At 41.9% G+C, this 23,688-nt stretch overlaps 1 protein-coding gene across 2 annotated transcripts in view; it reads right to left on the reverse strand.

Moving 5' to 3' along the window:
• Positions 1-6,597, reverse strand: part of rgs7bpa (regulator of G protein signaling 7 binding protein a) — a 61,796-nt gene extending 55,199 nt beyond the window's left edge. For both annotated transcript variants that reach the window (XM_078221814.1, XM_078221726.1), the window contains exons 1-2: positions 6,448-6,597; positions 5,462-5,628 (exon numbers count right to left, since the gene is read on the reverse strand). In XM_078221814.1, coding sequence (XP_078077940.1) covers positions 5,462-5,628; positions 6,448-6,597 — 317 coding nt within the window. The remainder of the gene's footprint in view (positions 1-5,461; positions 5,629-6,447) is intronic.
• Positions 6,598-23,688: the final 17,091 nt, after the last annotated feature.

Raw genomic sequence — 23,688 nt, forward strand, 5'->3', positions numbered from 1 at the left:
TAGTTTTAAAAAGTTTAATCCTTGAATACTTTGGTCCCATGTGTGTAATGCAAAATCAGGATTTTAAACAAAAACTGACAGAAGTTGGATGTAACTCTTAACATTTAATTATGCTAATTATGGAAATATACATGATTGCTGTTTTTTTTCAAATCTGCACAACATTCATTTGTCGTAGACTATATAAATGTATGAATATTCATAATATAAATGTATGAATATTCACATGATACAGAACAAACAGAATGAACAAAATAATTAAATATATGATTTCTAAAAATCATCTTCATTGCACAAAAAAAGTTAAAATATACAAAATAACATGGATAGAATCTGATTCTGTGAAGGAATCCACACATTAGTTTGCATTCTAAGTTCTGTCTACTTCATTTTAATTCCCTTAAATGTTGGAGACTACTTGATCCTAAAACTTATATTTGAATTTGTATATCACCCTAAAGGAAAATATCGGATATTTTGCTGCAAAGCCTAGTTTTGAAAAAGGTAAACTGCACCATCATGCAAGATTCTTACATCATCTATGGATAAGTCAACGAGTTACATACTACTGATAATCACATTTCTTTATAACAAGATAGCGACCATAAAAGTAGTATGCGACTTACATTCTTGATGTTATGGTTTTTGAATAAGAAGACCATTTAACAACTGTTGGACTATAAATTCTGCTTCTCATAAATCTGCATGTTTTTTGGAATTTTGGTAAGAAATCTTTAATGTGAAAAAATACATCTAGCATATCAAGATAAGATTGTAACATTCTATGTTACAATGAAAGTCTGGACTTTAGTCTGGAGATAAGTTTATTGTGGGAGTGAAGAGCTACGGTTGTATAAGATCAGGAAACCAGGAAGCATGGGTTCCCGAATGGCCTGCAGAATTTAACTGCTGAACACCTTTAATATTTTTCAATGGACTGTCGGTTGACTGACAGCTTGGAATTTAGTTGGACAGAAATCCTGGTTTATGGGGCCAAAACAAAAGCAGGTAGTATATTTGGAGAGTGAGAAAGATCATGGGCAGCAGTCTGGATCACAGGGTGGTCCAGATTGCCAGGGATCGGTCAGATCATGCCGTGTCTGGATCGTAAGGAGGATCAGATCATTGCATAAAGGGTCCCAATTGCTGAAGTGTGTAAGTAGGTCTAGGTAGTAGATTTTAGTATAACTTGACCATTTTTAGATTGATTTCATGTTATATTCATTATAATAAGTAACAAGGTCAAAATGCCATTTTGCGCTAACACCAAATAAAGCAGCCATTTTGAACTCTGACAATCAGCCACATGTATTAAGGATTATTACATAAATAGGGACCAGCCAGAAACAGATGATTGACCAAATAGTGTACCTCAACTAAGCTGCAATTGAAGATATGGTACTGAATCAAGTAATTATGTTAAGGCTGGATTTAAAAGCTCATACGTATAAACAGTACGAAAAAAATGCGGTAATATTACTGCTTTAGATGGGCATCAAATCAGATATTTTATGCTGAGCTCAGCATAAGCCTTGATCAAAATGAACAATAGGCAAAGTCAAATAACAAAAGACACTACAAAAGAAACACTGTCCCTTTGAAAGAACAATGTATGTAGGTGGACAAATTCCAATTAAAATAAGCCAATAATTAAATGAACTAATTATGAAATTAGATATACATGTTCTGAGATGAGGTATTGATAATTTTGTCTGAAAAGGTAAAGGCTTTGAATGATACTTTGCCAGCTAGCTATGTAATAGCTGCTGCCGAAGCAGAATTGCTGTCAACAAAGGAACTGGAGGTCAACCTTACTCTTTAGGGACCTGATCACTCGCTTGAAGCTGTAAAGTCTGTTTTGTGTTGTAAAGCATACATTTTCCTTTTAAAATAAACTTTCTCTCTTAATTTGTGACTCCAGAATCCAATTTTGCCTTATGCATGTGTTTTGTTCAAACCAAACCATTTATTGGGTTAATTTAAAGTCAGATAATTGTATAACTAAGAATTAAATTAAAATACTCTATATAGAAAAAATTCACAGGGGGGAAGAGTTCCATGTTGGTTCAGGAGGTGTGATGACAGTCAGGAAGCTGATGGTAGTCGAGGGGCAGGGGTGAATGTTCACTGATGGTCATGAAGTCTGACAATGTTTGCAAGAGAAAACAGATGAATCACAGCAGGAAGAGATGGTTTACTGGATAGCATGTGGGGCCTGAAAGAAACACTCCTGCACTTCCTGACCCGCAAGCTGTGTTATAAATGCACTCACCAGAGGGAACCAGCCTTCTTGCCTCTTTTAAGCTGCCAGGTTTCCCTGAGGCCTGATAATGGGCGTGGCATGGTGGCAGAGTGGTTAGCACTGCTGCCTCACGGCGCTAGGGACCCGGGTTGGGTCACTGTCTGTGTGGAGTTTGCGTGTTCTCCCCGTGTCTGTTTAGGTTTCCTCCAGATGCTCTGGTTTTCTCTCACAATCCAAAAGACATGATGGTTAAGTGCATTGGCCATGCTAGATTCTCCCTCAGTGTACCCAAACAGGCGCCGGAGTGTGGGATTATCTAAGGGATTATCACAGTAATTTCATTGCAGTGCTAATGTAAGCCTACTTGTGACACAAATCAATAAATTTTAAACCTGGTTGCCTGTGGTTAAAAATATAATGTAACATGAAGGCACGCAGCCTCATTATAATATTTAAATGACCAGACCATTTCCCATGACCGGACTCACCCTCATCCTGCCTCCTTTTTGCATTTTACGCATGACCTGATGGAGTTAAGGTTCATTCCATGGTAAATGTTAAAAAGCCTGGAAAAATCGACTTTAACTGATAGAGACAAATATTCTTTGAAACCTGTCTGTACTCTTGGTTCTGTTGCAACAAAAAATTGATGGCACTCTGTACTTTTTCATATCAATCTAATTCCACTGCTATTTTGCACCCTAGTAAAACAATGCTTGATGTGTTTCTGAGAGGTGTAAGTTATAGTTATGTTGCCCACTCACACCAGAGCATTTTGGTGTAAATGGAATTCTGCCAACCAACCTCCAACCGTTCATGATTTTTTTGTTCATTCTTAACATTTTCTTATTTGATCTTCTTTCCTCATCAACAGGTGCAAACTCATGTCAGGGTATGATCAAAATAAACCCGGTCATTTATAAAGCACTTGTCCCACTGAAATGGTGGATTGTTTCCCAAAGTTGTTGTACAGATACATTCAGCATGTCATCTCATACCAATAAGAACTCACAAATAGCAGTGAGTTGAACAACAATCTGTTATTTTGTAGTTGAGGCAACAATGTTGGCTGAGGCACTGGGAGAACACCTTGTTCTTTGTCAAAAAGTGGCATGAGATTTTTAGTGGCTATCTGAACCATAGGGAACAGGTAAATAGGACCTTGGCTTAACATTTCATCTGAGGCTCCGTGAGCAATAGCATCATCTGCTATGACAAATTATTACTCTTTCTGCTTTCTTAGGCAATGAGTGTTGGAAGATTCAATGCGGGGAGGGGAAATTAATCACATTGACGCATAATATGTTCTCAACTAATATCTGTGTTCTTATATTGCTACTGTTGTCCAGTTGAGATATGTTAATTCAAAGCATTTTGCTAGTGAATGATGCCATAAGTGTAAGTAGCTGTTGTTTTAAATGTAAATGGCTGAAATTACACTGCTGAACAACACTAATGATGACTGAATCACTACTTTCTTTTGGGTAACTACAGTATGAATCAAAAACTGCTATCACTGGTACAGGACAAAGCCTATGCCACACCAATGTCAAATGTAATGTATAGCTGGGCATGTTCTCTTCCACACTGTACTCCAGCAAAATTATGGCTTTCAGATGTTTTCGAAACCCTCATAGCTGTTTTGGCCTCACTCCAACCTGTTCCTGCCCAGATTGAAGCTCAGATCTTTCATTCTTCCAATTTTGGCCAACATTACAATGGCTAAGCTCGGCTTAGATTTTTTTTGCCACATCCTACAACACCCCCTCTGAAATTCTCTATGAAACTTCCTTTGCCCAGTGACGTCTCTCCCCTGCTTCAAATGCTCGATTAGGTGTCTGAGATTATTGCATTATTCTTTTAGTAAGTTGTTCATTTCCAAATATACAATACATGTTAAGAGGCTGGGAAAGCCACTTTTATTTTTGACAATGTATTTATTTTTGAGAGAAATATTTCACTCAATTCAGTAGTAAGCTGGAAAAATTTGGGATGAAATTTGTCTTTGACAATCCTGCAAAACATGCAATCATGAATTGGCAGCCCATCCTAAACTTCACACAACTATCGTTTCCACAGAAAAGAAAACTTGTGGGCCATAAACAGCAAATTGTGCCTTTTGCTACTGGCAAAGGTCAATTTCCCTCCCCACCCCCACTAAACTTTAACTATAAAGGATCTGTTGCAATGGTCAGCTTTGGAAACAAATTTAAATGACCTTTTTCTCTCAATTTGTTTTTAATTCAGCCAATTCGCTCCTCCCTTCTCCCTTTCTTTGGTAGGTACATGAGCTCCAGGTACCCTCCACTGTCTAAATGAAATGGTCATTTAATAAGTGAGAGTTTGCATAGCAAACATTGGCAGGATATTCTACTATAGGAAGGGGGGGTTTACCATAACTGAGCTGGATCCTGTCAACTCAAATATTCATATGTGAACCTTTTTCAGAGGAACCACTCTAACCATCAGGTGTGGGCATACTAATAGCTTCTCCCTTCAATTTCCATGGGCCCACGAGACCAATTGCAACATTTCTATTTCTACCTGAGATCAACACAGGCTGATGGAATGGAATCCACCGTGATGCAAAAGCATAACCCATCACTTCTTAAATTCGCTTTTTATGAAAGGAAATATTTCATTTTCCCAAGTAAAAATTCTCAAATCAAAACGGAAATCGGCTGAACTGCTCCTAAATCAGGAGTCAGGCCGTGCGCTGGAAAGCCGACACAGTTTAACTCACACAAGGGTGGCAAAAGGAGAGGAAAAGAAATGTGAATTTACCGCCATTTCCTTTCCAAACCCAACCAAATGCGCACATGAACTGCGAGTACGGAATTGCCATGTGAGTGCTGTGATTATGCATGTCACAAACTTGCGATCAGTCTGGAAGCTGTGAGCGCCTCTAAAGGGCAGAAACTGACAAGAAATCACTGCTGCAACTTAAAGGCTGGGCGCAACAATCTGAGACTTAAACTGTAAAAATCTGGTGCAGTACATAAAAACTACTGAACAAATAATTCTAAAACACGGCTCTGTAATAAACAGACATTAAAAACATCTTTAAGGTCTCGACCCACGCCTGGATTAAAAGACATCACACCTCCCAAAAAAAAACCCTTCATGGTGGACAAGTTCGTTGGGAGTTTGGGATGGTGTGGGTGGAAGTTTAAATCCATTTGAAAGTCCAGTATAGGATCAGTGGGAATGCTTACTCACCCCGAGATCGCGGAGAGTTTCTGATGTGCGCTCTGTGCCATCTCGCAGCCTTTGGTCCGAGTTTTCTGCATTTCAGCTCGCAACGACGGAGAATCCACCGAGGCATCTCCAATGGAAATGACCAGTTCGCGGTAAAGGGCCACCTGTGTGTTGAAGTCTTGCACCAGCTGGGGGAGAAGAAAAAAGACAGAAATTCTGGCGGTCATCGGCCCCTTCGAAAGAAAGCGGAATGAAAAATGGGAGACGGGGTGTGGTTGGGAAACATGAGAGAGCAGCTAGGACTTGCTGCCATTTAGTCGGGAGGATGAAAGAAAATTGAAGGTCAATGGCGGGGCAGCCATTCTAAGCGGCTGTGGTCCAAACATGCACACAATATTTACCAAATAACACGGAGGGGTTTGATCATGGCACCATGAGCATTCTCAGATCATGGCGCAGGGTGTTTTTAAATGTAACTCTCACTATAGTTATACCTGAGCACCTTCCATCCGAGCCTCAAATCAGTGTAACCACTGCAAGTGAGTCTGACTCGAGATTCTGCCCTCAGGATCAGTAAATCGGCACAATCTTGGGACAGGACAACATGCTCGCACTTTCCAGGAATGATGTGCTGCTATCTTCCACTCGGATCTGAACACTTTTGTTTAACACTTGGGAGGAAAAAAGAAATCGCAGACCGGTTCTAGTTAGGCGGAGTGACTTGTGTCCTCTTGACACGGGCACTCCACTTAGTATTCAATAAAGCACTTCAATGTGCAACCAACTCACATGCAACAGAACAGATAAGCCGTGCCATAAATAGAGGCGTCAGGATCATGGTGAATTTCAGTCATCACCCAGGCCAATACTCCACATTAACAAATACGGTTGTGCATTTACACGTGATCCGAATGGGAAGCAGTCGGGAGGAGTGGGGGGGCGGGGGGGGAGCCAGGGTGGATTTAAAAAAAAATAAGAGCGATTCTTTCTTTCCAGTTTGCACCTACCATCTTACACTGCTCGAGTGCTCGGAAGGGTTTAGCGGCGCTCTCGGAGCTGCCCCTCCTCTCCGCTTCTCTCTCCTGCGCCTTGCCCAGCTGGAGGAGGCAGGCAGGCGACTTGCGGCGGGGTTTGCGCCCATTCAGTGCAGAACTCATGCAGTCACATCAAGCTGAGCTGCTCTTCGCTGAGGCGCGTTGCGATCAACTGCGGAGTTCGAGGGAGCGAATTGCGAGCTCGAAATACAAGAAAATAGACGTTTTTTAAAAAATTTCTCCTCCCTCCCTACATAACCTTGAGCCTGCAGAGCGGGCACTGCCTGCTTGCCCTCAACATGCTCCAAACTCACCACTATTTAAGAATAGCGGAAATATCCCGGTGTTAGCATGCTCCGTGCTGCTCAGGGTGGTGGTGATTTCATTCGGAAGATATTCACATCTCGAAGATTTAGGGATTTCCATTAAGAGACTGACAGCTCCAGAAATCCTACACTGGAACGAGCCTGTAATGCTTCACCGGGCGAGGGAGGCCACACTAACAGCTTTTATTTTCATAAGAATAAAAATTAAAAGAGTCCCGGTGGGTAGAGGGTGACGGTGGTCGTTTGCTCTAATAGTCTTCCGAATGGCTTTTTATTTATTTTTGCGGCTCTAACCTTGCTGGAAATGCAGGGATCAGGCAAGCTGACGTGGATAGCGACACAACACATTGATAGGACAGGAATACTAATGCAACCCAAATTGCTGGATCTCGCTATTTAGACACTTAGCCGAGGAAATGTTAGCATCGGCAAGGCAAATATCAACACGGCGTCTTAACACTCAGATGTTCTAGTGTTAGACAGAGAAAGTGAGGCAGCCTTGAAACAGAACCATTGGCGGCTGGCATTTAGCACCGTGCGTGAGGTTTGACCCAGGTCACTGCAACAAATCAATCATTATCCTGACATATTTCGATCGTGTTCATCGTAGGCTCGGTAGCCCGGGAGGTGCTTTGACAAAGCAAGGCACTAAACCTCGCCAGCTCCGTCAGCCTAAATTGTTAAAACAAATGAAAATGGGGACCTCACCTCAGTTCTCCCCAGGGTCATTTTGTCAGGCGCGTTTCTGTTGGAATTAAGGTGAGAAAGTCGGTCCGTCTCGAATGACCATAAAAATCCAGATTGTTCACTTCTCAATTGTATCAATGGCAGTAGCAACAGTGGCACAGAATACCATTGGGAATGTTATGGTACAAGCGCTCAGTACACTCAGCTGAAATTTCTCTCGGGGGCGTTAATCCATTTATTAAAAATTTGATCGGCACCTGTAAAGCATTTAAACAATAACATCAGGGTAGAAATGACATTTCTATCATTCCGTGTCTGCAGGAAATTCATAATCCCCGCTTTCAGTTGACAGCCAGTGAAACACTCCATTCTGAAATGGGAACCACATATATATATATATATACTTTGGACGAGGGAAGTGAATGTACTATTGCTAAGTTCATAGATGACCCAAAAATAGATGGGAAGGTGAGGATGACAAGGGTACAGAGGGATATAGACATGTTGGGGGCAATTTTCCTGTCCCACCCACCACGGGAATCACAGCGGGCAGGGGGTGGACTATGTAAATATCCCTTGACCTTGAGCAGGATTTTCCAGTTTTGAGGCGAGCGCGGCTGGAAAATCCTGTCCCTTAAATGAGTGGACGGAAGTTGGGCAGATGGAATATAATGTAGGAAAATGTGAAGTTACATGCTTTGATAGGAAGAATAAAGGAGCCGAATATATTTAAATGGAGAAAGACTGCAGAAAGCTGCAGCACAGAGGGATTTAGGGATCCTCGTGCATAAATCACAAAAAGCTAGCATGCAAGTTCAGCAGGTTATAGGGAAGGCAAATGGAATGTTGGCCTTTATTTCAAAGGGAATGGAGTCTAAAAATAGGGAAGCCTTAAAACTATACAAGGCACTGGTCAGACCTCACTTGGAATACTGTGAACAGTTTTAGTCCCCTTATCTAAGGAAATATATACTGGCATTGGAGGCTATCCAGAGATGGTTCACTAGGATGGAGGTATTTTCTTAAGAGGAGAGGTTGAGCAGGTTGGGACTGTACTCATTGGAGTTTAGAAGAATGAGAGGCCATCTTATTGAGACATATAGGATTATCAGGGGGCTTGACAAGGTAGATGCTGAAAGATTGTTTCTTCTTGTGGGAGAGTCTAGCACCAGAGGACATAATCTCAGAGAAAGGGGCCACTCATTTAAGACTCAGAGGGTAGTGAATCTGTGGAATTCTTTACTGCACTAGAGGCTGGGTTGTGAAGTATGTTCAAGGCTGAGACAGATAGATTTTTAATCAGTAAGGGATCCACAGGTTATGGGGATAAGGTGGGAAAGTGAAGTTGAAGATCATCAGATCAATCATGATGTTATTGAATGGTAGAGCAGACTCAATGGGCCAAATAGCCTACTTCTACTTTTTATGACGTTATAGTAAAAAATGGGGCAAGATGTTGGGGACGAGTAAACTTGATGGTCAAAAGGAGCTGGTCCTGCAAGGACGTCTGAAACGTTTCACAACCTCAAGTAGAATACTAAAGTAAGGCAGTGAGAATATTTTTGCTTTGACAAAGGATCATCTGGACTCGAAACATCAGCAGTTTTCTCTCCTTACAGATGCTGCCAGACTTGCTGAGATTTTCCAGCATTTTCTCTTTTGATTTCAGTGAAAATATTAATTGAAGAGCAAATTTAGGGACCAGTTGATGACCAAAAAGAAAATCTTCTTATCAAGGCAGAGGGCATGGCTGAGGTACTAAATTAGTAATATGCATCTGTCCTTACCAAGGAAAAAGATTTGATTTGATTTATTATTGTCACATGTATTAGCATACAGTGAAAAGTATTTTTTCTTCCATGCTATACAGACAAAGCATTCCTTACATAGGGAAGGAAAGGAGAGGGTGCAGAATGTAGTGTTACAGTCATAGCTAGGGTGTAGAGAAAGATCAACTTAATACAAGATAGGTCCATTCAAAAATCTGATGGCAGCAGGGAAGAAGCTGTTCTTGAGTTGGTTGGTATGTGACCTCAGACTGTTGTATCTTTTTCCCGACGGAAGAAGGTGGAAGAGAGTATGTCTGGGATGCATGGGGTCCTTGATTATGCTGGTTGCTTTTCAAAGGCAGCGAGAAGTGTAGACAGAGTCAATGGGTGGGAGGCTGGTTTGAGTGATGGACTGGGCTTCGTTCATGACCCTTTGTAGTTTCTTGCGGTCTTGGTCAGAGCAGGAGCCATACCAAGCTGCGATACATCCAGTTGTAGTGAAAGTGGATGTAATTGAGATAATAGATGGAGTAACAATTGATAAAGAGGAGGTATTAGAAAAGTTAATGAGTGCAGTGTGGTTGATGTGATACATGTGGACTACCAAAAGGCATTTGGTAATGTGTCACATTATAGGCTTGGCAGCAAAGTTGAAATTTATGGAATAAAGGAGTATCTGCAGCTCTATGGAGTAAAGAATCCCAAAGAGTCACAGCCCTTTGAATGAAGAAACCTCTTCTTATCTCAGTTCTAAATTGCCAACTCCATATTCTGAGGCTATGGTCCCAAGTTCTAGATTTCCCAGCCAGAGAAATATTTTCTGAGCATTAACTCTGTGAAGCCCTTTAAGAATTTTGTAAGCTTCAACTAGATTATCTCTCATTCTTCTAAATTCCAGGGAATATAGGTGAAGTCTACTCAATCACTTATGGGATAATTCCCTCATCCAAGAATCCAGTCTAGTGAATCTTTGTGACACTTCTTCTCGGGCAAAATATGTTCTTTCTTAAGGGGACCAAAACTGCACACTGTGCCTTACCAATGCCCTGCATAATTGTTATAAGACTTATTTGCTCTTAGATGCTAATCCATTTGTAATAAAAGCTAACATATTATTCATCTTTATAATTGCTTGCTTTGTCTGCATGTTAAATTGCAGTGATTCATGCACAAGGACATGGGGATCTGCGTTATTGTGAACATGACACCTTCCAAATATCATTCTTCATTTTCATTTTCCACATCAAAGGAGCTGACTTCACACTTGGCCATATTGTCTTTCATTTCTTATGTTCTTGCCTATTCACCCAATGGCAGGATTTTTCATGTCTCCCCATGGCATGTTTTGCAGGGGCAGAAGCAGCCTGCAAATGACCAGCAGTGGGATTTTTCAGTTCCACCGCTGTCAGTGGCATTTTCTGTTGTTTCAACCCTCTGCACTGCGGAATCTGTGAGGCCGGAAGATCCCGCTGGCTGGAACAGCTGGAAAATTCCGCCAAATGTGTCCATATATGTCTGCAGCCTCTTAGCTTCTTCTTCACCACTTACATTCCCACCTAATTTTGTATCATTAGCAAACTTGCATATGTTACACTCTGTCCCCTCACCTAAGTCACGAGCATAGGTTACAAATAGCTCAGGTCCAAGTGTTGATGCGTGTGATATCCTGTTACTTACAGCCTGTCAACCTGAAAATATCCTGTTTTATCCTGTTTTCTGTTTTCTATTCATTAACCAATCCTCAGACAATGCTAATATGTTATCACCAATCTCATTTGTGTAAGAACCTCTTTTTGAATGTTAGTTTGAAAATTCAGTCCCACAACATCAACCAGTTCTCCTTTATCTATCCAACTAGTTACATCCTTAAAAAAACTCTTAGCAGATTAGTCAACATGATTTCCCTTTCATAAATCTGCATTGATTCTGCTTAATAATATTATGTCTTTCTAAGTACCCCGTTACCATGCCCCCAATAATAGATTCTCTCATCTTGCCTAATGCTGTTATGCTAGTCTTACTAGCCCTGTTCCTGTTTTCTCTCTCCCTCTTTTATTAAATATGCTTACTATTTTTAATCCTTGGGAACTGTTCTAGAATCCTAAGAAATTTGGGAAGATCAAAACCAATGTATTTATAATGTCTGCAGCTACCTCTTTTAAAAGCTTAGGACTTAGGTTGTTGGGTCCAGGGGTTTTGTCGCCACTTAGGCCCATTAATTTCTCCAATACTATTTCTCTACTTATGCTGATTTAAGTTCCTTATTCTCACCAAATCCTTGATTCTCCATGAAGTCCAAAATGTTTATTTTCTTTTATTATGAAGATAGATACAAAATATTTCTTTATTGTCTCTATGATTTCCTTATTCCCCATTATAATTTCATCATAGAATCCCTGCAGTGCAGGAGGAGGCCATTCGGCCCATCGGGTCTGCACCACCCACAATCCCACCCAGGCCCTATTCCCTTAACCCCACATATTTACCCTACTAATCCCCCTGATACTAGGGTCAATTTATCATGGCCAATCAACCTGACCTGCACATTTGTTCACTTCCTCCAATGGACCCATGTTTACCTTCACTAATCCCTTCCTATTTACATACCTTTGCAATCTTTTTTGTCTCTTGCTAGTGTTAGAGACAGACAACCAGTATCTATTTTCTCTTACCACCTGTCTGTGAGCAGACGGTGTTTTTAATTATTTTTGAAAAAATATGTGTTGGCGTGTTTTTCCAATCCCCTGGTATTTATGATCCAATTTATTAATAATCCGCAGCAAATTTGAGAGTTGGATTAACTCAGAAGGTTAAGTTTATTTCACATTTAAAACCCGGGGGAAGTGTGTTAGCAACTTCCCACTCCACACCCACATCACACACCCGCACATAGTAAATGGAGGAGCGGGGGTTAAAAAAAGGAGTTTTACAGTACAGGAACCACAGAAATCAATATTAGTTTACATGATTTCCAGAAAGTCAGAGTACAAAGAGAAATTCTTTCACGTAGGTCGTTCAGGTTCAGCTGGCTGAAGACTGGAGTTGTAGTATTGCTTTTCAGTGCCGATTTATAAGAGGAAGTAGGTACACATAAATTGGGTTGGTTATGTATGTTATGGTAGATATTCTGCCGGTAGGGACTGCTTTTGAGGATTAGGTTGTTGTTCTGTCTGGAATGGTCTGCTTATTGGTGGTTGCCCAGCTGGATGTTACAGCAGACTGCCTATTCCTCAGTTCTCAAAAGCATGTAGAAATTTCAAAATGGTCATCCAAGTCAGATGACCTTTTTTTCTCCACAATGACTACAGTGTCTGGAACTGGCTTTTACTTCAGGACTGATAACATCCCAGTTACTAGTTGTTGAGAGACCATCCATATTGAGGGTCTGATTTCTATGCAGACCCACTGACTCTGCTAGCAAGGCAAGCTAATTAGATGCATATGCATCCCTTTGGTTACCTTTTGAAATGGATCTGGATAGTCCCAGGTGCGATATGAGTCTGTTAGCAGCTTTACATGATGTGGAGATGCCGGCTTTGGACTGGGGTAAACACAGTAAGGAGTCTAACAACACCAGGTTAAAGTCCAACAGGTTTATTTGGTAGCAAACGCCACTAGCTTTCGGAGCGCTGCTCCTTCGTCAGGTAAGTGGAAGATCTTCCACTCACCTGACGAAGGAGCAGCGCTCCAAAAGCTAGTGGTGTTTGCTACCAAATAAACCTGTTGGACTTTAACCTGGTGTTGTTAGCAGCTTTACAGGCATAATCAGTTTTGATATGCGATCTTCAATATCCTGATTTCATGATTACAAGGGGTCTATATTAGGAAATGTGCGATTCCACAACTGAGGAAATAATTATTTTGTTCTGGTAACTCCTGGGGGTAGCTCCCAGACAAAGGGCCAACCTTGTGGCCATGTGACTTGTAGTAGTCATTATTTTGATTCAACAGGAAATCAATCTTTTGAACATACAGTGTTGGATTTCTTCTCATGTCGTAGGAACCTAGCACTAGTCTACGCTCATAGTCTCTTTTCTCTTTCCTGGTCTTCTGGTCTTCTTTTGCTGAATTCTGAAATTCCCCCAATCTTTAAGTTGCTTAAGTTTTTGGCAACATTGTCAATCTCTTTATCTCAACTGGTTGGCTATTGCTGGACAATACTTTCTGTGGGGATTTTGAGCCTTAAAGGAATGTATATCTATTGAAAATTACACAGTAATTCTTTGAATGCTAGCCTTTGCTTGTCCACTGTCATATATTTTAACGTGGTTTCCCAATCTACCTTGGCTAACTCAACTCTTATACCTATCTAGTTTGCTTTGTTTAGATTTTAGACCCTAGTTTTGGTCTGAACTAAGTCACTTTCAAACTCAATATGAAATTCTATCATGGGTTGTAACTTCCAGCCTGAATGCCGGGTTAAGTTGATTATGCGCTGCACATGTGCGTAGGACATCATGGAAGTCCCGGTGCATGCACATGCGTGCTGAAAGAGTGACAATTTTGAACCTCTGATCGAGGTTCTGAAAGCCGCTGGTACTGAAGCGCCAAGCTACAATTGTGCCAAAAACACAGTCACTTGTGCTGTTGCTAGGTGAGCTTTTGCCCTTATTTATTTGCACTTTTGTTTTTTCGTTTAGCTGCAGCACATCGAAGTAGCAGATATTCTTTGGGTGGGTTTTTTTATTACATGTTTTTAAAAAATGTTTAACATGTATGTAAAGCACAGAAAGTGAAAGAATGATTTAAAAATTTCTTTAAAAACTTTGTCATGCCAACTAATCCCAATAAAAAAGTTCATTCATAAACAGCAAAGTGGATGTTAGTATCTGGAATGAATATCAGTATTTGGATTTTGCAATATTTTAAAAGCAGTTTTTAACCTTATTTTAAGAGTTTCCCTGATGCAACGTTGGTCCTTGTGTAACTTGGCTAGTTCAAATGCTTCAGGAAAGTGTACCCCTTAAGATAACATATGCAAGTCTCCTGTAATATTTATCCCAATTTTAAGAGTCTTCCTGAAGCAATGTTAATCCTTATGCAACTTGGCTAGTTCAAATACTTTAGGAAAGCATATGCAAGTCTCCTGTAAACTGATGTGAACTTGGTAATACAGAATCCAGTGCAGCTTGAAAATCTGGAGTCACGTTTCGCTTGATTCTTAATTGAAGTTCTTTTTCAGGCTTTGATGTCAGGCTACATGTAAAATTCAAACCCTTTTCTCTCCCTTTTTCCCCCTCCCCCCTTTTCCCCCTCTTCCTCCTTTCCCCTCATTCTTTTCCCCTTTCCTTCCCCCTTTGCCCCCATCTCCTCCCTTCCCCTCCTCATACCCCTCCCTCAGCTCCTTGTTTAGAGACAACAGAATTGTGATAACATATAGATGTTTTATTGATTGTTGTTACAGAAATATATATTTTGTAAGAAACTTGAAAAGATAAGGCAATTAAACATGTCAGTGCAGCTGCTAAAGTAAAATGTTAATTTTACTTGCTAAATTTTACTTGCTAATTTTAAGTGCTAAAGTTAAATGTTAACATGGTATCAAAATTTTGTATTTATAACATTATTTTTGTTAATAAATATTTTCCATTGAACTACAAAAATCTACTAATGCTTTATTGAAACAAAACATTTAAATACAAAACTATACAAATGCTTTATTGAAACATACAGCACAGTTAAATATGAGAATTATAAATGAAATAAGCAAGGCAGAAGAATACTAATGATAAACACAGCCCAAAATGTGAACTCTCCTTTGATCAATCTCAAGCAGGTATCCAAATCATGGTTCAAGAAGTTCTGACTTCTCACCTTCCCATTAACGTTTCAGTTTCCATCATCTAAATTAAAACACACAAAAACTTATATAACTTTTATAATAATAGTACGCAGATTTAAGTTGTTTCCCAGATTTAGAATATTCTAAACTAAAATGAGGAGGTCATTGACAGGAGCTATCGGCAGGTGGTCACCCCGGGACCACGGGAGGAGGGTAACTGGGTAACAGTGAGGAAGGAGAAAGCTCGGTTGATGGTGAGCACCCCGGTGGATGTGCCCCTTAATAATAAGTACTCCTGTCTGAGTACTACTGGGGAGGACAGCCCACCTGGGGGAAGCAGCGGTGGCAGTGTCTCTGGAGCTGAGCCTGGCCCAGTAGTGCAAAAGGGTAAGGAAAGGAGGGTAGTGCTAATTGGGGACTCTACGGTGAGGGGGTCAGATAGGCGTTTTTGCGGACACAGACGGGACTCTCGGATGGTGGTTTGCCTCCCTGGTGCAGGGGTCCGGGATGTCTCTGGTCGAGTCCCAGAAATCCTGAAGGGGGAGGGAGAGGAGCCGAAGGTCGTGATGCATATAGGTACTGCTGACATAGGTAGGAAGAGGGAAGGGGTCATGAAAAGAGAATATAGGGAGTTAGGTAGACAGCTGAGAAAGAGGAATGCAAAGGTAGTAATCTCGGGATTGCTGCCTGTGCCGCGGGAGAGTGAGAACAGGAATCGGTGGAGAATGAATGCGTGGCTGAGGGACTGGAGCAAGGGACAAGGATTTGGGTACTTGGATCATTGGGACCTCTTTAGGGGCAGGTGTGACCTGTTTAAAAAAGACGGGTGGCACTTGAATCCCAGGGGGACCAATATCCTGGCGGGAAGGTTGGCTAAGGCTACTGGAGAGACTTTAAACTAGAAAGGTTGGGGGGAGGGAATCGAAATGAGGGGACTGAGAGCAAGGAGGTTAGCTCGCAAATAGATAAGGAATGTAGACAGGGTAAGAGGGAGGTTAGACGAGTGATGGAGAAGGGAAGTGCTCAGGCTGAAGGTCTGAGATGTGTCTATTTTAATGCCAGGAGTGTAGTGAATAAAGTGGATGAGCTTAGAGCGTGGATTGCTGCTTCGAATTGTGATGTGGTGGCCATTACGGAGACTTGGATGTCTCAGGGACAGGACTGGGTGCTTCAGGTGCCGGGTTTTAGATGTTTCAGGAAGGACAGGGAGGGAGGCAAGAGAGGGGGGGGAGTGGCACTGTTGATCAGGGATAGTGTCACGGCTGTAGAGAAGGTGGACGCCGTGGAGGGATTGACTACGGAGTCTCTGTGGGTGGAGGTTAGGAACAGGAAGGGGTCGGTAACTTTGCTGGGTGTTTTCTATAGGCCGCCCAATAGTAACAGAGATGTTGAGGAGCAGATGGGGAAACAGATCCTGGAGAGATGTAGGAATAACAGAGTTGTCGTGATGGGAGATTTTAATTTCCCAAACATAGATTGGAATATCCCTAGGGCTAGGGGTTTGGATGGAGAGGAGTTTGTTGGGTGTGTCCAGGAGAGTTTCCTGACACAGTACGTGGATAAGCCTACTAGAGGAGAGGCTGTACTTGATCTGGTGCTGGCTAATGAACCTGGACAGGTGGAGGATCTCTCGGTGGGTGAGCATCTTGGGGATAGCGATCATAATTCTATCTCCTTCACGATAGCATTGGAAAGAGATAGGATCAGGCAGGCTAGGAAAGTGTTTCTCTGGAGTAAAGGGAAATACAGTGTCATCAGAGAGGAAATTAGACGGGTAAATTGGAAGGAGGCATTCTTGGGGAAAAGTACCGAAGGAAAGTGGAGGATTTTCAAGGAATGTTTGTCTGGAGCTCTGCATGACAACGTTCCGATGAGACCGGGGGGTGTTGGTAGGGTACGGGAACCGTGGTGCACGAAAGTTGTGATGAACCTGGTGAATAAGAAAAGAGAGGCGTACAGAAGGTTCAGAGAGCTAGGAGGTGTTAAGGATTTAGAGGAGTATACGGGATGTAGGAAGGAGCTTAAGAAAGAAATTAGGAGAGCGAGAAGGGTTCATGAGAAGACCTTGGCGGGTAAGATTAAGGAGAACCCCAAGGCTTTCTACAAATATGTCAAGAGTAAAAGGATGAGATGTGAAGGCATAGGACCCTTAAAAGGTGAAGGGGGAAAAGTTTGTGCGGAACCATTAGAAATGGCGGAGGTGCTTAATGAATACTTTACCTCGGTATTCACGGTGGAAAGGGATCTGGGTGGTTACTGCTGGTTTGCGGTGGACAGAAAGGATCGAGCATGTGGACATAAAGAAAGAGGATGTGTTGGAACTATTGAATGGCATCAAGGTTGGTAAGTCGCCGGGACCGGATGGGATGTACCCCAGGTTACTGTGGGAGGCGAGGGAGGAGATTGCGGAGCCTTTGGCGATGATCTTTGCATCGTCGATGGAGACGGGAGAGGTTCCGGAGGATTGGAGGATTGCAGATGTGGTCCCTATATTCAAGAAAGGGAACAGGGACAGCCCGGGAAATTACCGACCGGTGAGTCTAACCTCAGTGGTTGGTAAGTTGATGGAGAGGATCCTGAGAGACAGGATTTATGATCATCTAGAGAAGTTTAGTATGATCAAAAGTAGTCAGCACGGCTTTGTCAAGGGCAGGTCGTGCCTTACGAGCCTGGTTGAGTTCTTTGAAAATGTGACCAAACACATTGACGAAGGAAGAGCGGTAGATGTGGTCTATATGGACTTCAGCAAGGTGTTCAATAAGGTCCCCCATGCAAGACTTCTTGAGAAAGTGAGAGGGCATGGGATCCAAGGGGCTGTTGCCTTGTGGATCCAGAACTGGCTTGCCTGCAGAAGGCAGAGAGTGGCTGTGGAGGGGTCTTTCTCTGCATGGAGGTCAGTGACCAGTGGAGTGCCCCAGGGATCTGTTCTGGGACCCTTGCTGTTTGTCATTTTCATAAATGACCTGGATGAGGAAGTGGAGGGATGGGTTGGTAAGTTTGCTGACGACACCAAGGTAGGTGGTGTTGTGGATAGTTTGGAGGGATGTCAGAAGTTGCAGCGAGACATAGATAGAATGCAAGACTGGGCGGAGAAGTGGCAGATGGACTTCAACCCGGATAAGTGTGTAGTGATCCATTTTGGCAGATCCAATGGGATGAAGCAGCAGTATAATATGAAGGGTACCATTCTTAGCAGTGTAGAGGATCAGAAGGACCTTGGGGTCCGGGTCCATAGGACTCTTAAATCGGCCTCGCAGGTGGAGGATGCGGTCAAGAAGGCGTACGGAGTACTAGCCTTCATTAATCGAGGGATTGAGTTTAGGAGTCGGGAGATAATGCTGCAGCTTTATAGGACCCTGGTTAGACCCCACTTGGAGTACTGCGCGCAGTTCTGGTCACCTCATTACAGGAAAGATGTTGAAGCCATTGAAAGGGTGCAGAGGAGATTTACAAGGATGTTGCCTGGATTGGGGGGCATGCCTTATGAGGATAGGTTGAGGGAGCTTGGTCTCTTCTCCCTGGAGAGACGAAGGATGAGAGGTGACCTGATAGAGGTTTACAAGATGTTGAGAGGTCTGGATAGGGTAGACTCTCAGAGGCTATTTCCAAGGGCTGAAATGGTTGCTACGAGAGGACACAGGTTTAAGGTGCTGGGGGGTAGGTACAGAGGAGATGTCACGGGTAAGTTTTTCACTCAGAGGGTGGTGGGTGAGTGGAATCGGCTGACGTCGGTGGTGGTGGAGGCAAACTCGTTGAGGTCTTTTAAGAGACTTCTGGATGAGTACATGGGATTTAATGGGATTGAGGGCTATAGATAGGCCTAGAGGTAGGGATATGATCGGCGCAACTTGTGGGCTGAAGGGCCTGTTTGTGCTGTGGCTTTCTATGTTCTATGTTCTAAAATATATGAACACTCATAAGCATGTATAATACAGATTTTAATAGTAATTTTGCATGACCTAAAATTTGAACTTTCCTTTGTTCCATTTCATGCTTTAATTTTTCTAAATCATGATCAGAGAAATTCTGAGTTCTCTTTTTCCCTGCAAACCTTTCAGTGGCCATATTCTAAGCTAAAGCATATAAGCACTTATAAGCATGCTATATATAATAAAAAGTTACATCATAATACAATGCAGATTTAGGGCGACATGGTGGCTCAGTGATTAGCACTGCTGCCTCACAGCTCCAGGGACCTGGGTTCAATTCCAGCCTTGGGTACTGTCTGTGTGGAGTTTGCATGTTCTCCCTGTGTCTGCGTGGGTTTCCTCCGGGTGCTCCGGTTTCTTCCCACACTCCAAAGATGTGCGGGTTAGGTTGATTGGCTATGCTAAATTGCCCCTTAGTGTCAGGGGGATCAGCAATGTAAATTCATGGGGTTACGGGGATAGGGCCTGGGTGGAATTGTTGTCGGTGCAGGTTCAATGGGCCGAATGGCCTCCTTCTGCACTGTAGGAATCCTATGATTCTAAATAGTACTTTAATATATTTAAAATATATGAAATAATATTCATGTTCAATTATTTAAAAAATACAGTTTGAGTGAGCCAATGACAGTAGTATTAATTACTTAAAAGAAATAGCAAAATAAAACAAAATACAAATACATATCTTTTATAAGAGCAGGGGAATCCTTCTGTTTTCAATGCAAAACTGCCTTTTGGAACCTGGACCTCAATGGGTGTTCCCAGTCTTGCCGCTTCATAATAGGGCATGGTTAGAATTTGCTTGCATTGCGCTGGGGCCTGGGGAGATGACTGCACTGAAGGTCGAAGGCTGCTACACTCATCGGGAGTTCCAGCAGAATTTCTCATGAAAGGCAAGCGTGCAAAAGTTTCTTCTATTTGATAAACACAGCCCAAATGACTCCATAAAAGCACAAGAACACAAGAAATAGAAGCAAAAATAGACCATATGATCTGTCAATCCTGCTCCGCCATTCAATGTGATATTTGCTGATCGTAGGCTTCAACTCTACTTTTCTGTCCACTCTTGATATCCTTGATTTCCTGAGTAAAATCTGTCTATTCCAACATTTTTTTTCAATTATGGAGCATCCATAACCCTCTGGGGTAGAGAATTCCAAAGGTTCACAACCTTTGAGTGAAGTAAGTTCTTCTCATCTCAGTTCTAAGTGTTCAGCCCCTTATCCTGAGACTGTGCGCCCATGTTTTAGATTCCCTAACCAGCAGAAATAATCTCTCAGCATCTACCATATTAAGCATCTTCAGAATGAGATTGCCTCCCTTTCTTCTAAACTCCAGATAATATGGACCAAATTTACTGAGCCCCTCACCATGGGACAACCACCTTATCCAAGGATCAATTTAGTGAATCTTAGCTGTATTGTTTCCAATGTAAGTATATCCTTCCATAAATATGGAGACCAAAACTGCTTACAATATTCCAGATGTAGTCTCACCAAAACCCTGTGCAATTGTAGCAAGACTATTTATTTCTTACTCCAATCCCCTTGCAATAAAAACGAACATGCAATTTGCCTTCCTCGCATGCTAACTTTCTGTGTTCCTTGCATGAACACACCCAAGTCTCTCTGAATATCAACATTTACAAGTTTCACACCTTTTAAAAATATCCTTTTTTTATTCTTCTGACTAAAGTGAATAACTTCACCCCCTTCTCCAATCTATATTATACTCCATCTGCCATCTTGTTGCACATTTACTTCACCAGTGAATATTGTTTTTGCAGCCTCCCTGTGTCCTCCCGCACTTATCCAGCTTGTATCATTAGCAAACTTAGATAGCGATTAGGTCAGATCTATTAATTTCTATCCATGCTATTAATTCATTTTAACTTGTTGCAAGTGTTTTGCTCATTCAGATACAGTGGCTTTAGCTTTGATCTTTTTCTCATTTTCCCTGAGGTCACGTCAGACATTGATGCCCTATTACCACTATTATTCTCAGTATATCTTCTTGACTCACTCTGCTTATTTTCACCCAAACTGCTGTTTTGCTTGAGGGCGTTGACATTTCCTTTGCTGGTTTCAAATTTTCCCTTTCCTGAATCCTCCCAACTCGCAGTCACATTCTTCTGTCCCTGACCATTGACAAACTTTAAAGATTTGCTTAACCTAAGGGCTGTGATTGCCCCCAAAACAAACTGTCCAGGTAACTTTCCCCCTCCCTGCTGTCCACAATATCTGAAGCTAGGACTCAATCTTAGCAATTTTGAGCCAAAGTTACTCAAGCTGCAGACACTGACCACAGATATGATTGCCCAGCATCACAATGGTATGGCAGACAACCTCACCTGCCTATTAATTAATCTGATTAGTGAATTAATTTTTATAATTGAATCAATTATTTTAGTTCCATTACTTAATTAATCTTGTTCACATTATTAATTTAGTAAAGTGATAGCAAGTTACTATTGATACTTCCCTAACTTAGAAATAGAAGGAAAATTAGAGACAAAAAAATCAGAATTCTGAGAATCCTCTGGTATTTACTTATCTCTCTATGTTCTGTGCTGACTGGGGATTTCCCCTCTCTGCCTCTCCTTTTTAAACTCGCAGGATGCTTTCTTCAATGCTCCATGTTGACTTGGGATTCTCCCTCATGGATGTTTTTCTTTAAAACTGGTTGAGCTCCACACTGACATCTTACTTTTAAACATAGAATCACAAAGCACAGAAGTGGGCCTTTCAACCAGTTGTTCCGGTGCCAGTTCTTGGAAAGAGCAATCCAATCAGTCCCACTAACCTGCTCAGTTTGCATAGTTTGCACATTTTTCCATGTTATTTCTCCGGCATATGTGTGATTCCAGACCCACAAAACACAAGAATTAGTAGCAGGGATAGGTCATTGGACCCCTCAAGGCTGCTCCAACATTCAATAAGTTTTCTGTCTGCTCCTCAAAACTCTTGACTCCCTTCTGATCAAAAATAGTTGAGATCCTAACACTGATCTCTGTGGCACTCCACTAGTAACACCTTGCCAACCTAACAAGGACCCATTTATCTGGACTGCCTGCTTCCTGTGAGCTAACCTATTCTCTATCCATGTTAGTATGTTACCCCCTACACCATGAGTTCTTATTTTGTGTAGGAACTTTTGATGTAGCACTTTGTCGAATTCCTTTTGGATATGCATTCTAGTACCACACGGCAAAGTGGTCAACTCTTAACCAGCCTCTGAAATAGGGTATCAAACTGCTATGAAAAATATTAAAGATAAAACCAGATTGACCGACACAGGAAGACTGGTATGGCAACACAGCGCCTATTTTAATGAACTATGTTTTGCATATGTGAAATAAAATATGTTCTACTGATTTGTACGTCAAGGCTTATGTGTACTTTTTATTCACCACTGTTTGCAACCGATTCAGGTTGTGTTTTAATGAAATATCACCTTACAAACTTCAAAGGATTCTCTTTCGAAGTGTAAAATGCAAACAAGTGATTTTAATCAATTGAAAAATGCTGAATATTCAACATCATTAAAACATGAAATGCCTTGGTTCACTGTATTTGCAAACTTGTGATTTTTCACTCTTTAATATAGTAAAATTTTGGAATAAGTTTCCTTGTTGGCGCAGTCTTTATCCCAGTGCCTGGTCTGCCGGCAGCATTGCTTCTTCTTACAATTCAGGTTTGGTTTGATTGACAAAGAGGTAAGTTTTAATGAAAGGCGTTATTTTTTGTGACTAACCAAATGTCAATTTCCAATCCAGCCCAATAACGACGTCAACCACGTTACCTGCTGAAAGATGTCATGTGCTTCTTGCAGGTTGATCCTCTGAATCACGGGCGGCTCACACTGAGGCCGTTGCGAGGCATGCGCGAATGGCTTCCGCCTTGCCGTCGCGCGGAGGGCCGGCCTGGTGGTTAACGCGCGTCACAATGGGGCCGCTGGCCCGGCGGGCGGATGGCTTCCACGTTGCTATCGCGACGGGCCGGCCGGCGGTTGGCGCTCGTGCTTGTTTGAGTCTAAGATGGCGGAGTCGAGTGGGAGCAGATTTGAGGCGTCGTGTGAAGAAGCGGTCCCACTGCTCACTGTCCTCCACTTCAATGATGTCTATGAGATCCAGTCCCGTTCAGAGGAACCCGTGGGAGGCGCGTCCAGGTTACAATCATTCTTTTTACACATGGTACACTGAAACAAAGTGATTTAATAATTCATGGACATCCGTCCCTGTGTGAGTTTTGTATGGCTGGGAATGGGGTGGAAAAATGGTAATTCTTCCATGATCGTAAAATGTTTATACGATTTTATAGAAAGTTAGGACAACACCATTGAATAAGAAATCAGGAAATGCTGAAAATGCAGGTCTGGCAACAGGTGTGGAAGAGAGAAAAATCATTGGACTCGTTCTCTCCCCGCAGATGTCACCAGATCTGGAGTTTTCCCATAATTTTATGTTTTTATTTCTGATTTCCATCATCTGCAGTATCTTGCTTTTATTACCATTCAATATAATCATGATCCTTCAATATCCTTTTATTGGACCAGATTGGTGACAACAGAGGCAGTTACCAATTTGAGTTTTTTTTGCATCAGATGTTTCACTGGCAGGATAACCGGTAACCAGAAAGCACAGATTTAAAATCATTGGCAAAAGAACCCTGGGCATTGGAGGAGAATCCACTTAACCAGTTGTTATAATGTAGAATGTCTGAAAA

This window comes from Mustelus asterias, chromosome 1 (genome assembly GCF_964213995.1).
Source record: "Mustelus asterias chromosome 1, sMusAst1.hap1.1, whole genome shotgun sequence".
Taxonomy (NCBI): domain Eukaryota; kingdom Metazoa; phylum Chordata; class Chondrichthyes; order Carcharhiniformes; family Triakidae; genus Mustelus; species Mustelus asterias.